The sequence below is a fragment of the Myxine glutinosa genome, chromosome 8, assembly GCF_964187855.1.
Source record: "Myxine glutinosa chromosome 8, kmMyxGlut1.1, whole genome shotgun sequence".
Classification (NCBI taxonomy): domain Eukaryota; kingdom Metazoa; phylum Chordata; class Myxini; order Myxiniformes; family Myxinidae; genus Myxine; species Myxine glutinosa.
This window is the reverse complement of record NC_136268.1, coordinates 166,602,287-166,617,821: the sequence shown is the minus strand read 5'-3', so window position 1 is coordinate 166,617,821 and position 15,535 is coordinate 166,602,287. Positions and strand designations below refer to the sequence as shown.

The 15,535-nt window shown below is 43.4% G+C and overlaps 1 protein-coding gene across 1 annotated transcript in view; it reads left to right on the top strand.

Annotated features, from left to right (window-relative positions):
- The window catches only part of LOC137433066 (ankyrin-3), a 482,046-nt gene that overhangs the window by 400,648 nt on the left and 65,863 nt on the right, over positions 1 to 15,535 (top strand). The window contains exons 29-30 of the mRNA XM_078784014.1: positions 2,078 to 2,289; positions 8,084 to 8,291. Of these exons, the coding sequence (XP_078640140.1) occupies positions 2,078 to 2,289; positions 8,084 to 8,291 (420 nt within the window). The remainder of the gene's footprint in view (positions 1 to 2,077; positions 2,290 to 8,083; positions 8,292 to 15,535) is intronic.

Genomic DNA, 15,535 nt, shown 5'->3' with positions numbered 1-15,535 from the left:
GGACATTATATTGTCTTCTAGGACTATAATAGGACTTGGACAATAATATAATAATAATAATATTATAAGACTTGTACATTATTATATGGTATATTAAATCGTCTTGGGACATTGGAGGTCTCGACAATCGTGAGGATGAGCGCGGCTGGAGCGACTCAGTGTGTGCGGCCTGCTCACTTCGCGCACGGAGCCAGGAGTGAGCGAGCCAGAGCGAGCTGTGCACGCACTGAGCGAGCCAGCTCCGCGCACGGAGCCAGCCAGACTGTGCACGGAGGCCCGGTTCCTGCTCGCGGGTTGCATGGCTGCAAATAGAAAAACAACTGCGATTTAACGGAACACTGCCCCGAATAGGACAAAAACCCCGCGATTTCACGGAACACAGCCGTGAATCGGAAAAAAAACAACCGCGATTTAACAGAACACAGCCGCCAATAGAAAAAAAACCTGCGATTTAACGGAACACGGCCGCGAATAGAAAAAAAACGCGATTTAACAGAACACGGCCGTGAATAGAAAAAAACAACCCGATTTAACGGAACACGGCCGCGAATAGAAAAAAAAAACGCGATTTAATGGAACACGGCCACGAATAGAAAAAAAACCGCGATTTAACGGAACACAGCCGCAAATAGAAAATAAGGCGATTTAACGGAACACGGCCGCGAATAGAAAAAAAACGCGATTTAATGGAACACGGCCACGAATAGAAAAAAAAAAACGCGATTTAATGGAACACGGCCGCGAATGGAAAAAAAAACGCGATTTAACGGAACACAGCCGCAAATAGAAAATAAGGCGATTTAACGGAACACGGCCGCGAATAGAAAAAAAACGCGATTTAATGGAACACGGCCACGAATAGAAAAAAAAAACGCGATTTAATGGAACACGGCCGCGAATGGAAAAAAAAAACGCGATTTAACGGAACACAGCCGCAAATAGAAAATAAGGCGATTTAACGGAACACGGCCGCGAATAGAAAAAAAACGCGATTTAACGGAACACAGCCGCGAATGGAAAAAAACGCGATTTAACAGAACACGGCCGCGATTAGAAAAACAAACTCATGACTTCGCAGGACACTTTTCCAAGAATAGAGAAACAGGTCATATTTTATCACACGCGAATAGCAGGGTCCAACTGTATTGAACATTTAGTCTCAAATTTTCAGTGTTTTTCAAACTGCCTTGAAATGAGTGTTATTAATCTAATTGAAGGACTCACAGGATAGGTCGGAGATATCGTTTGTGTGTGTGTGTGTGTGTGTATGTGTGTATGTATGTGTGTATGTGTGTGTGTTTGGACTTGATAACAATTTTATTACACTCGCCAGAGGAGAGGGTATTGCATTTGAGTCCGTCGCCAGAGGAGAGGGTATTGCATTTGAGTCCGTTTGTCTGTTTGTTTGTCTGTCTGTTTGTCCGCACATAATAAATATGATTTTCCCTGCAACCGTTTGTCCGATTTACAGGAAATTTTCACCATCGGTGCGCCTCTTTCTGTAGAATTTTTAATGATAATTATGATGTCATAGCTCACGTGGTACGGGCGCCATCTTGGAAAAAAAACGAAAAAAACTTTGCACCTCAATATCTCCAAAAGCGCTGCATATAAAAAATTGAGACATGACTCATTGTAAAGAACTCTTCATGGGGAATAACATATGTCAATGATGATGTCATAGGTGCCTCCATTATGACATCATAATTTGACAAGTACAAAACTTCATCCGATCAAGATGAAATTTATTGGGCGTCATCTCGAGAAAAGTTGGTGGAGAAAAAAAAATGACGTCGCTGGTCACGTGGTTCGGTCTCTTCCCCCCCCCCCCCCCCCCCCCCCGCTCCACCTTCAAGTTAAGTATTTGGCTCAAATATGTCAGTTTTGGACAACACCAGGATAAACTCGAGTACATTAAAAATAATAAATGTGGATGGAAACTCGTCTTTCCTGTTCTTGGGATAAAAAGAGAAAGTAAATCTACCAAGAGACTGCATATACATACATGGTACATACACCACCAGCCGACACCAATTCATGATTACCCCAATGTTTTCAAATCCCATTTTAACTCTAGAATTGGACAGTTTGGAAGAGTTGGAGCGCAAGAGGATTTGTCGCATCTTCACCCGTGACATCCCGCAGTATTTTGCGGTGGTATCACGTGTGCGACAGGAAAGCAGTGCCATAGGACCAGAGGGTGGCTTACTCAGCAGCTCAGTGGTTCCACAGGTTTGTGCTGTGTTCCCTCAAGGTGCGCTCACCAAGAGAATCAAGGTCGGGTTGCAGGTGAGGTTCCTGATAATTATTGGCATTTCCTTTTGCACTTAGACTAATGTATAAAGTAGGAGGAGGCCATTGTTATTAATCTGATGAGGTGTTTATTTATTCACCCGTTTTTTTTTGTAAAACTCGAGGCTCATAGAAGAGCTATAACACAGGATAGAACTGAACTGCACTGCTCGACGACAATGAACAATGTACAAACACTCCAACAGCAGGGCGGAAGGACTTAAAAGAGGGATATTTAGAGAAAGAATGAGCGAGGAGAAGAATGAGTGATACAAGCCCAAGCATAAGTAAGGGCCTGAAAGAGCACTACTAATACTTTCCTGACAATGCCACCTTGTTGTTGGGCAGGCCGTATGTGTTTTTCTGCTCCTCTTCATTACTTTCTGCCCCGCTGAGCATTCTCTTTGTACCCAATCACTTTTCTTATTTCTTTTTTTTTGTATACAGAGTCGAGGCTGCACACAAATAAAGAAAACAGAAAAGTAAGAGTAAGAGCTAACACATTAAACATGAAAACATGCACGGACACATAAAACATACAATAAAGGGAGGGAGAGAGAGGAAAGCATACAAGCACAACAACAATATAGATCAGGGACGTTGGTAGATCTGTGGAAGGGAGGGGACTGGGGGGAAGGGTGGGGGAGGGGTACACGGTTTCAACAGCGTGAAGACGAGCTAGGTGTGAGGCAGGAGCACCAGCCCAGAGGGGAGAGCAGTATTCCATTGAGCTGCGGATGAAAGCCTTGTATGTGGTGAGGAGCTCAGGTGTGCCAAGGAAGGTGCAAATTAATACCACTAGGAATTTCAGGAATGAAGTGGGAGATTGAAAGAGGTTGATTTGGGGTGGATTAATGGGGGTAGAAAAGATCAAGGTTTTGGATGGGGGAAGATAAGGATGGTGGTGAAAAGCTGTTTTAAAGACCTGGAGGGAAGAGTGGGATTGAAGAGGGTGAGGGAGTTTGTTCCAGAGGTGGGGATAAAGAGGAATGGAAGAGTGAAGGTGAGCAGAGAGTCTTGATTTTGGCAGTTTAACCATAAGAGGGTTGCAGGCAGATCTTGTGCGACCTGTAGGAATATTTGGGGGACAGAGCCCAGAGAGAGCTGGAGGAGCAAGGCCGGAGAGAAGTCGGTAGAAGACGGAAAGCCCACCAACCTGCCTGCGGTGAGTAAGTGAAAGGCCCTCGGAGTTAGCTTCACCACGGGAGATTCCAATGATTCTGAACGCTTTGGTTTCAACAGCGTGAAGACGAGCTAGGTGTGAGGCAGGAGCACCAGCCCAGAGGGGAGAGCAGTATTCCATTGAGCTGCGGATGAAAGCCTTGTATGTGGTGAGGAGCTCAGGTGTGCCAAGGAAGGACTTCGCACGACGGAGGATGCCCAGTTGGCGACTGGCTTTGTAGACCAGATTTGAAATGTGGTTTTCCAAGGAAAGATCATGGCAGATAGTGAGACCCAAAAGCTTTAGTGACAGAACTTCTTGGAGAGGATTATTCAGAAAGTGGATGGGAGGGTTGTCCAGTCGGTCTTTTCGGAGAGACATCGTAAGAGTGTGAGATTTGTCAGGATTGAAAGACATGTTCCACTTGTTTGACCAGTCTGTGATTTTGTCCAGGTCTGCAGAGAGTGAGGAGGCTGCAGACTGCCGATCTGAGGGATGAGGAATGGAGCGGCAGAGAGTGGTGTCATCAGCAAAGAGATAGAGAGGATTTTCAAGAGAGTCAGAGAGATCATTGATGAAGCCCAGATAAAGCACAGGGCCCAGAACACTGCCTTGGGGAACTCCAGCCTGAACAGGAAGAGGAGATGAGAGAAACCCAATCAGGGCCACACGTTGACTACGACTAGAGAGGAAGTCCGCCAGCCATGCGTGGAGATTTCCATGGATACCAAAGGAGGAGAGTTTGGTGAGCAGAGCGGGGTGCCAGACCGTATCGAAGGCACGTGATATGTCAAGGGAGACGGCTCTAATTTCCTGTTTGGCATTGAGCACCTCCATCCATTGTTGAGACAGCAGAAGCAGCATGTCTGGAGTAGAGTGACCTGCTCTGAAACCAAATTGATGATCAGAGATCAAGCCATTGGCGAAGAGGAAAGATTTCATATCCGAAGCAATGATGGATTCCATGACTTTGCTGATAATTGGGAGAATGCTGATTGGTCTGTAGTTGCTAGGATCTGTTTTTGCACCTTTTTTTGTGTAAAGCGGTGATGTTTGCTGATTTCCAAGCAGATGAAAGATGACCTTGAGCAAAAGAGAGGGTGAAGAGAACAGAGAGAGGGAGTGAAAGAGCAGAAGAACAGGATTTTAGGACCCGTGGGCTGATGCCGTCAGGTCGAGTTGCAGAATCAGAGTCGAGGGTTGACAGAAACTTTTCCAACTTGTCAGGAGGAAAGGACCCAGAGTCCAGGAGCAGCTGGGTACGACTGGGTACGGTGGGTACAGAGAGGGATGGGTTTGGGACACAGGATTTAGAGGCAAACACAGAGTTGATGCATTCAGCTTTTTCACGTGCGGAGTCAGCTGTGTAGCCGTTTGAGGTAAGGGAGGGGATGGAGGGGGAACAAACACCAGAAACAGATTTGACCAGACGCCACCAGGATTTGGAAGAGGGAGACAGATAAGAGAGTTTGGTCTTGAGAACAGAGAGATATTGTTTCCTGGCTCTCCTGAGGGTGGACACACACTTGTTTCGGGCTTTGTGAAAGGAAAAGAGATTTCCTTCCGTTGGATTTGCTTTCCAGGAGACGAAGGCAAGTTGTTTCTGGGCAACAGCCTCACCACAAGATTCTGTGTACCATGGACGGGAGGAAGGATATGACAACTGAGGACGAGATGGGATAAATCTGTGCATGAGAGAGAGCAATTTACTTTGGAAGAATTCCCAGGATGTGTTGATGTCAGAGGCGGTGGAGATGGGAGACCAGCCCAGATGATTGATGGCTGCTTGAAGACCGTGCCAGTTGGCCTGAGTGAAATGCCAGACTCGTCAATGCTGAGGAGGCTCCCTGAGAATGGTCAGAGAGATGTCCACTTTAACAAGCACATGAACAGATGAGCCAATTTGAGCAGAAGAAGAGCAGCAGACATTTTCAGGGAAGTTTGTCATAATCAAGTCCAGAAGAGAAGATGCTCCGTTGACTGAGATCCGGGTCGGGAAATTGACAGATTGTGTCAGTCCCAGTGAGTCGCAGAAGTCCTTTGCTGAGGAGCCATGGCTGGTGAGAGAGGTACCCACACCCAGCCAACTGGCATGGTGACAATTGAAATCACCACATATGAGGAAGAGAGAGTTGGGCTGAGTAGATAGAAGTTCGTCCATATTATCAGACAGCGAGATGTAGATGGAGTCATCACTGTTTGAGTCGATGCGTTTTTGGTTGTTGTCGTAATATAAACCGAGATGGTTTAATGCAACACCAATGGCCGAAAGACCCTAAGTTTGCCAGAAACGGGACAAGGTTTGTCCGGTCAGGCCTACAAAATGTTAATTTTTGTGTTTGGAACATTTACAAAGCACTGACCGTTGTGAAACAACAGAGATGGCTAGACCTTGTGGTTAACTGCCATGATTGAGAGAGAGGAGGCCACCCTCATGATTAAGCAGAAGAAACGGGCGTCGCTCGAAACAGTAAGACCATCTCTACCGAGCTACCAGCACATGTACATGGGCGATTTGAGCAGTGATACGGCATAAATGGCTTCCCAGGAAAGTATTAAACGGGACGATCTCATAACACAGGACACCTGGTCAACCTGCGATGATGGGACAAAGCATGTGTCGCCCATTTTGTCAGAAGTGTCTGTGCCGTGTCCGTGCTGGTGTGTCGTGCTGTGGCCTTGCCTGTGCCCTATATGTGCCTGTACTGTGTCCGTGCCTGTGTCATGCCGTGGCCGTGCCTATGTCTTGCCTGTGCCTGTACCGTGGCCGTGCCGTGGCCTTGCCTGTGCCTTGTCTGCGCTTGTACCGTGTCCGTGCCTGTGCCATGGCCGTGCCTGCACCATGTCAGTGCCTGCGCCGTGTCAGTGCCTGTGCCGTGCCTGTGCCGTGTCAGTGCCTGTGCCGTGTCAGTGCCTGTACAGTGTCAGTGCCTGTACCGTGTCCGTGTCTGTACCTGTGTCAAGTCCGTGCCTGTACCGTGTTCGTGCTTGTACCGTGTTCATGACTGTACCGTGTCCGTGCTTGTGCTGTGTTTGTGCTGCTGTGTCGTGCCATGGCCATGCCTGTAACATGTCAGTGACTGTACCGTGTACTTTGCCTGTACCATGTCCATGTTTGTACCATCTCCATGTTTGTACGATCTCCATGTTTGTACCGTGTCTATGCCTGTGCCGTGTCCGTGTAAGTGCCTGTGCCGTGTAAGTGCCTGTGCCAAGTCCGTGCCTGTACCGTGTCCATGCTTGTTCCGTGTCCATGCCTGTGTCGTGGCCTTGCCTGTGCCATGTACGTGCCTGTGCCGTGTCCATATTGCTGTGTCATGCTGTGGCCTTGCCCATGCCCGATATGTGCCTGTACCGTGTCCATGCCTGTGTCTTTCCGTGGCCTTTCCTGTGCCCTATATGTGCCTGTACCGTGTCCGTGCCTGTGTCAGTGCCTGTAACGTGCCAGTGTCTGTACCATGTCCATTCAAACAGATATAGAACCATTCAAACTGGTACGTATTTGTGCAAGTCATTCACGAACCTGCTGTCCATGTCTGGCGTTCGACTACAGGTGGCACAGGAATGTGGAATTTATTGCTTCATCGTTTCCCAATTGCCGTTTTTTGTTCAAGTCATTCACGAACTGGCTGTCCATGTCTGACGTTCGACTAAAGGTGGCACAGGAATGTGCAATTTATTGGTTCCATGGTTTAGCATTCACCATTTCCATATCGTTGGTTTGCTTTAGTTCTCCCACCCATGCGTAGCCCGGGTACCTAGCTAGTAATAGACAAAGAGAACCGTATTAAACAAATAGCACACAAAAAATCTACTCATTTATTTATTGGGTGAATTGATGCAACATTCAATTTCTTTGTTGGGAAAAAGTATGTGTAAAAAAAAAAAAGAAAAAAGAAATAATAAGTCAAAAAAACAAAAACAAAAGTAAGTGTAAAAAAATGTGTAAAAAAAAAAAAAAAGTATAAAAAAAAAAGAAAAAAAAGTTTAAAGAAAAAAGTGTGTGTAAAAAAAAAAGTGTGTAAAAAAAAAAGTATGTAAAAAAAAAACTGAAAAAAAAAACCAAAGTATGTGTAAAAAAAAGATATGTTTGTGTACAAAGTATCAACGTAAGCTACAGTATGTTGTGCATCGTTAAGCTTCAATATCCAGCTTTTCATTTCACACCTAGCACAGGATTGATGGGACAAATGGCCACCTCTTGTGTTAAAGTTCCTTGTGTATCTTTGTGTACCCACCTTGCTCAAAAATGACACATCATAGCTTTATTTTCCGCAATACATGTATCGATTTGATTTTGGGTGCCTGAGGTATTACAAGGTTTGCTCCTATGCCATGAACAATGCAACAAGCAATTCATTACCAACAACGACGACCTTTGCCGTGTTATTTGAAATTTAAATGATGTGCGAGTTAAAGCCGATGAAATGATTAACAGTGCCAGATCATTCATTATACATGAAGGAAAAATCTTAAAAGTCCATCATGTCAAATAAATAATTCCATTTTGTTTATAACATTGGAGCCAAGTTTGTTGCACTCCTGATCGATACCCCATATTAGATTGGTGCATATTGGATATTAATTACAGGGATATATCTGGGAGTAAGAGCGCATTCCTTTTTGCAGGCACATCCGATACAGGAAGACATGGTGAAGAAGCTTCTGGGGAACAAAGCATCCTTCAGCCCCATTGTTACGGTGGAACCACGCCGTCGCAAGTTTCACAAGCCGATCACCATGACTATCCCCACACCAAAACCAATCACGTCTGCAGAGAATAATGCGTTCACCGTGGACAAGGACCAACCGCTCTGTCTTCTTTGTAGCATCACCGGTGAGTTACATTAGCGAAGCTATGCACCTCGACATGTCTGATGTTTATATAAAGATGGAAAAACTATATATTCATAATCATTCTTGAATGACATCGGACTTCTTGAAATTATTAATGTTAGTAAGCATCTGTCTATCATCTGGCAGGATGGTGCAGATGTACTGTACTTCCTGTTCGGTTGGCTAGAGTGGGCTCAATTTCCGGCCCGTCAATAAAAATGTCTGATGGGTGCGTCGCAGGGACGGAGTTTTATCACGTATTTTACCATCCCACAGAAGGACGCCAATTCCCTGGGTGTCTCGTCTGCCGGCATTAGTTGGTAGTTGTTAAAGATTCTATCACTAGCATCAAATTAAACAGATATTTTTGCTTAGACTATGTGAGTTATCACCAGCACCATGAACAAATTCCAAATTCCTGTACAAATCACCTTCAGTCGAATGTCGAAGCATGTTCGGCGATTTGTGGAAGACTTGTGCCAAAAACCTTCCTCGGATAACACAACAATATTCGGTCCGTTGTTGCCGTAGTAGTAGTAGTAGTAGTAGTAGTAGTAGTAGTAGTAGTAGTAGTTCTACTACTACTACTACTACTACTAGTACTACAGTTAAACGACAAAATAACTAAAACCCTCCTTGTAGTCTTAGAAAGATTAACAATAGAGGAAATAAGCAATAACAAGAACTGAACATGTTGTTTACAGGATACGCAAACAGGTGGCAAAGAAAGGAGAAAGCGCCAGATTCCTAGGAAATACCATGGCTCAAAGATGTGGGCATAGTGAATTAAGGATTGAGAAGTCACATTCCCATTAGTAAAGGGAATAAAAGAAATGCCACTAATCAATTTTGCATTAATTTGAAGGTGGCCGATAGCCAACCTGTGAGGTGTGCAGAATATTGTTTTTAAACATAAGGTTTCAGAGGTGTTGCTTCAAGCATTTTCAGTCTTAAAATATGAACATTTCCTTTGATATTTTCAGGTTATATGTTTGCATCCTTCAGCTTTACACTAAATCTTACACGTATTAATCACCAGCTGAAGTACTCGGCATTGCCCGGGGAAATTCAATGGAATATGTATTGAAATATTCAGTCAGAATCGAAAATATTTCGTTAGCCCAGAGGCAGATCACTTACACACGAAGTTTATTTTCATGACGTGGGAATGCAAAATAAAACTAGAACGACACTCAGTAGAGAGCATACCTCTGCCAGGTGAACAGTTTACATTTTGTATCCCAGAGTAGACCAGAAAATCGCAACACAGAATCACATTTAATCAAAATCATCCGTCCACAACTTTTTGAGATATCCTGCTATGTATCGTTTTTGGCCCTATCTCCCAATGTTGAAGAATCACGTAAAAAATTATAGTAGCCGGATCCGAATCCGGATCTTCACCAAAATGTAATCATTTCGTCCTTGTCACATACGCTACATACACTACATGACCAAAAGTATGTCGAAACCCGAACATCGAACATCTCATTCCAAAATCATGTGCATTAATTTGAAGTTGGGCCCCTTTGCTGCTATAACAGCCTCCACTATACTGGGAAGGCTTTCCACTAGATGGTGGAACATTGCTGGGGGCATTGCCATGCTGAAACAGGAAAGGGCCTTCCCCAAACTGTTGCCACAAAGTTGGAAGCACACAATCATCTAGAATGTCATTGTATGCTGTAGAGTTACGGTTTCCCTTCCCTGGAACTAAGGGGCCGAGACCGATCCATGAAAAACAGCCCCAGATCATTATTCCTCCTCCACCAAACTTTACAGTTGGCACTATGCATTCGGGCAGGTAGCGTTCTCCTGGCATCCGTCAAACCCATATTCGTCCGTCGGACTGCCAGATGGTGAAGCGTGATTCACCACTCCAGAGAACGCGTTTCCACTGCTCCAGAGTCCAATGGGGGCAAACTTTACATCACTCCAGCCGACCCTTGGCATTGTGCATGGTGATCCTAGGCTTGTGTGCGGCTGCTTGGCCATGGAAACCCATTTCATGAAGCTCCCGACGAACAGTTGTTGTTCTGACCTTGCTTCCAGAGGCAGTTTGGAACTCGGTAGTGAGTGTTGCAACCGAGGACAGACGATTTTTACACGCTTCAGCACTCGTGGTCCCGTTCTGTGAGCTTGTGTGGCCCACCACTTTGCGGCTTAGCTGTTGTTGCTCCTAGACGTTTCTACTTCACAATAACAGCACTTAGAGTTGACCGGCAGCTCTAGCAGGGCAGAAATTTGACGAACTGACTTGTTGGAAATGTGGCATCCTATGACGTTGCCACGTTGAAAGTCACTGAGCTCTTCAGTACGGCCCGCTCTACTGCCAATGTTTGTCTATGGAGATTGCATGTCTGTGTGCTTGATTATATATACCTGTCAGCAATGGGTGTGCCTGAAATACCCAAATCCACTAATTAGAAGGGAGTGTCTGCATACTTTTGGTCATGTAGTGTTTGTGCCAAATTTTGTCTGAATCGGTCCACAAAGTTTTGAGATGTTTTGTTCACAAACTGACAGACAGACAGACAAACAGACTGACAGGGGTGAAAACATAACCTCCATCCACCTTTGGTGGCGGAGGTAATAAAATAAATAAAAACCAAGTAACATCTTACCATGACGATCTCCGTGACACGGTAGATTAAATTTAAAGAGCAAGAAAGGCTTCATAAAGAGACGGAGAGGATTCGAGGTAGGGTAGAAACATACCAAGGGAATACACAGTTTCTTTTATTAGCTTGCATACATACATATGACCTCAACATATGATCTTCAGAAAACATATTACTCAATCACAGCAGTGTGTAAGTAGAATACTCACTCGAGGCCTGAACACGGAAGTGCTATAATAAACCGGTGTAAAGCAATGTTTTTTAATTGCACACGTGCATGTAAACACTATATTAATTAAACTTGTGTTGTTGATAATAAATTACTACAATCTCAACATCTCAACATACGATCTTCACGATACCTATTACTCGATCGCTCTAGGGAGGGGTGGGGGGGGGGGGGCGGGGGAAAGAACGATCGCTCCCGGGGGGAAATAATGCAGGCAGTGGATTAGCACAATACCCGATCAAGGGGGTTAGGGCAGGAGCTTGATGCCATTGGACCTCACCCCTTATAAAGGGAATAGGAGGAGAAGAAGAAGAAATCCCCCAAAAAATCGAAAATTTCAAAAAAAAAAAAAAAACATCGATTTTTTGGGGAAAAATATTTCATGGAAAACCTGAGCATTTGTGGGGACCCCTTGCATATTCCCTGAAAATTTGTTTTTGATCAGGCCATGGGTCTTGGAGTAATTACTGGACAAACAGACAAACATACATATGGATCCTGCTCTGTTTTATATATTATATTTATGCCTGTATGAGATGGTGAAGTCATTGCATATCATTTCGTTCTCCATGAAATCTTTCCCGCATGAAAGGAGTTTGCAAAATGAGAAGGATTGCACTTCTTTATTCAGAGCTATGCAGCTGCACGCATTAAGCATTGATGTTCTCACGCTTATTCCCTAAAGAGTTTTGATGTCATTTAGAGCATGATCTATGCACCTCTCTAGTTCCTTGCTGTCTGGTAAAAACTGGAAGTACAGTTCTTTGTGCTATGATTCTGTTCTGCACAAGGAACTCCTAAATGGCTACAATGTCTCCTTTGCATTTTCTAATTCAGTATCAAGCTGGTCATCGTTCTTATACTTTGTGTACTGGGTTACAACTTCCCCTTTCTTGTAGAACATGGAGAAACGTTTCACATTGTTGCCTTGTCCTTCTTTCACATTTTGGCATCAAACCAAACACACATTTTCTTTCATCAGTTATATATATATGCAGCGTGCAAAAACACTTTGTCACCACATGCGAAATTTGCATTGATGTTTATTTAAATTATATAATGGACTACAAAATGTAAATGTTTCATGATATTTGTTGTATTATATCACCTTTATCTATCAATATTGTTGAAATGAAGATCAAATAGCTGTATGTTGAAATATGTTGTAAAAGTCAAAACTTTACATGGGGTGTACTTACTTTTTCACGTGACTGTGTATATATATATATAAAATTTCAAAACGTACCTGGTCACAAGTGTCCCTCACTGACCGGGTCCTCAGTCGAGGTCCTCAGCATCATCTCATTTCGCCCCTTCAACCTCGATACGGTCAGCTAAGGTCGGCCAGCAGGGGCACATCCACATCCACATGCAGCACAGAGACTATATAATATATAATTTTATACTATAATTATTCATAATTATACTATACAAGAGAGCCATTGGTCTGTGTATGTGTGTGTCGCCATTTTTCCCAGAGATTGAACAGCATTTGCATATTGCCTCACTGTTTTGGAAAACTATTTTTGAGGTCAAAAGGTCAAAGGTCAACTCAAGGTCAAGTTTCCAAAATCATCAATTTTCATCTGAAAACAGTCAATTTTCAACTGATTGACTTGAAAATAGAACAGCATTTGTATATTCCCTCAATGAATTGGGAAACTAACTATTTTTGAGGTCAAAAGGTCAAACTTCCAAAATCATCAATTTTCATCTGAAAAACCATCAATTTTGATCCGATTGCATTGAAAATTGAACAACATTTGTATAGTGCCTCACTTAATTGGGAAACCAACTATTTTAAGGTCAAAAGGTCAAAGGTCAACTTAAGGTCAAACTTCTAAAATCATCATTATTCAGTTGAAAAATTGTCACTTTTCATCCTGTTGACCCTTAGATCGTCATTCAAGATCGTCATTTTTAATCTTGATGAAATGGACAATTTGCTGTATCAATGGAAACCTTTTGGGGGGTGGGGGGCAGATTTTGCAAGTATCGTGTTCTGCATAACGTCTTCTTGTTTGTCTCTTTGTCCGCACAGAATAAATATGATTTTCACTGCAACTGTTGGACCGATTGACAGGAAATTTTCACCAGAGGTGCAACTTGACCTGTAGAATGTTTTAATGATCATTATGATGTTATCGGTCACATGGTTCAACCGCCGTCTTGGAAAAACCAAAAACATTTGCACCTCTATATCTCCGAAAGCGCTGCATAGAAAAAATTGAGACACGGCTCATTGTAAAGAACTCTCCATGTGGAATAACATCGGTTAATGATGATGTAATATGTGCCTCCATTATGACGTCATAATTCGACAAGTACAAAACGTCATCCGATCAAGATGAAATTTCTTGAGCATAATCTAGGGATAAATTGGTGGAGAAAAAACAATAATGATAACGTCATCGGTCATGTGGTTTGGTCGCCATATTTGTTTTAACACAAAAGGCTTAAAAACCACTGAGAAAACATCCCGGCGAGGGTCTGCAATCTCTGATTGCTCTTTCTTGTTTGACATTTGTGATTGATTCTGATTTGGATGTAATTGCTTTTCCATTATATTTGCCCTCATTTCAAATATGTTAATGTTTCTTTTTTTACTTGAGCAACGCCGGGTACTCTAGCTATAAACGCTTATATACTTTACTCAGTGTACAAATACAAATACAACTTTGTCTGGGGGGTAACATAGGGTATGTGGCCGGCGGCCGCGGCCTCATGCAGGGATCTGGGGGACTGGGAGAGGGGCGTACATTCTCGATGTAAATGTGTACCGTGTAGCGCCACCTGGTGATGGTGGCAGAGGGTATTTCATTTTCCTTTGTTACCTGTACAACACTGAGGTTAAAGCACTCTTTGCATGGGAAAATATTTCTTCCTTCCCTTGCCCCCCAAAACAGAGGGGTCTGTCAAAGCCACCCTCCCACCCGAAGATGTATATGTAGTATATATTTCCCCTCGCTCTCCCCTCCCCGCCCCCTTCCACTCCCCCCCACTCTCTTCCTCACCCGCTTACTGCCTCCCCTCTCCCCGCCCCACCCACCCCCCCCCCCCCCCCGGCAAAGCCGGGTACTCCTGCTAGTATATACTGGATATATGCACACAAGATCTCTCTTCAGCGATAGACTTCCAAACTTTTATCAGGAACTTTGTGTAGTTTATAAAAACTGTATACCTTTGCTTCTTTTTCATGAGTTCAAAATTTTCCTGATAATACTCGAAGAAGAGCTCTCCATGAAACCCAACACAACTTGCATCAGTCAATTCTTGAAGTGGAGATAATACGAGGAATCTTGTGGCTTCTGAACTGATATCCTCTTCATTTTCATCCTGGATGTCCTCATCCCATGCAACATCAACTGATGCATTTGGGTTCTCTGATTTCAGCTATTCTGAAATGGGAAAAGATGTGGCCTTGACTCTTGGTTCCACCAATGCTTTGAAGAGCTTATTGATGTGTTTGTAGGTCTCCAAAATAAGTGCATTTCTTACTTGACACTTCACATTTACTTCTTGCAATATTGGCAGACGTACACATGACCTTCAATTTGCTCTTCTTTCATCTATATTTCAAAGTAGCTGATTTCAAGGAACATCAATATACTGTACATCAATGGAAATATTTGAGTTTTATGAAATTTTCTTCCATTATCTCTGCAGTTGCTGCAAGATAGTTCTGCACTGCTGTGCTATTCCCGATATGACACTTTCAATTTGCACTCAGTGCTATTTGCCATCACTTTTTGGTTTTGGCCATCTTTGACACACGCTTTCAAGTTAACAATGGCACAATGGCAGACACACATTTTTGTTGTACTCTTTTCTTTTTTTCTTTTGGATATAAAATCAAGGCTCATGGAAGAGTTATAACACAGAATAAATCAGAATGCAACAGAATAAAAGGAACAGTAGAAAGAGAGGGGGCACACCAACAGCACGGTCGAGGGAAAAAAATCGAGGGAGATGGACAATCAAGGGATGTGGGGAAGAATGGTGGGTATCGGAGGATTCACAGGTTCGACAAGAACTCTCAGGAAGGAAAAAATAGGAATTTGGAATGAGGAAAAATCATTAATTTTTAATCACGAATGATAGTTCTTCTGAGCGGACCGCCATTGTGCATAAGGTAAACATGTACCACATATCACGGTCCACAACATCACTTTATGTTGAATTCCCGTTTCTACCAATACACAATCCAATAAATATCCACGAACCTATCGGAGACAGGTACCCTGCTAGTTTACTCTAAAGTGGAATCATTCTGTCCAAAAGGAGGAAATCTGTTCAATCACTCATCGTTGAGAGGATTTCATAATGACAATAGTGTGACTATAAATCATTTATTTATTATATTGGTAGAACCAGAATTTGCAATGCACTCCTTTA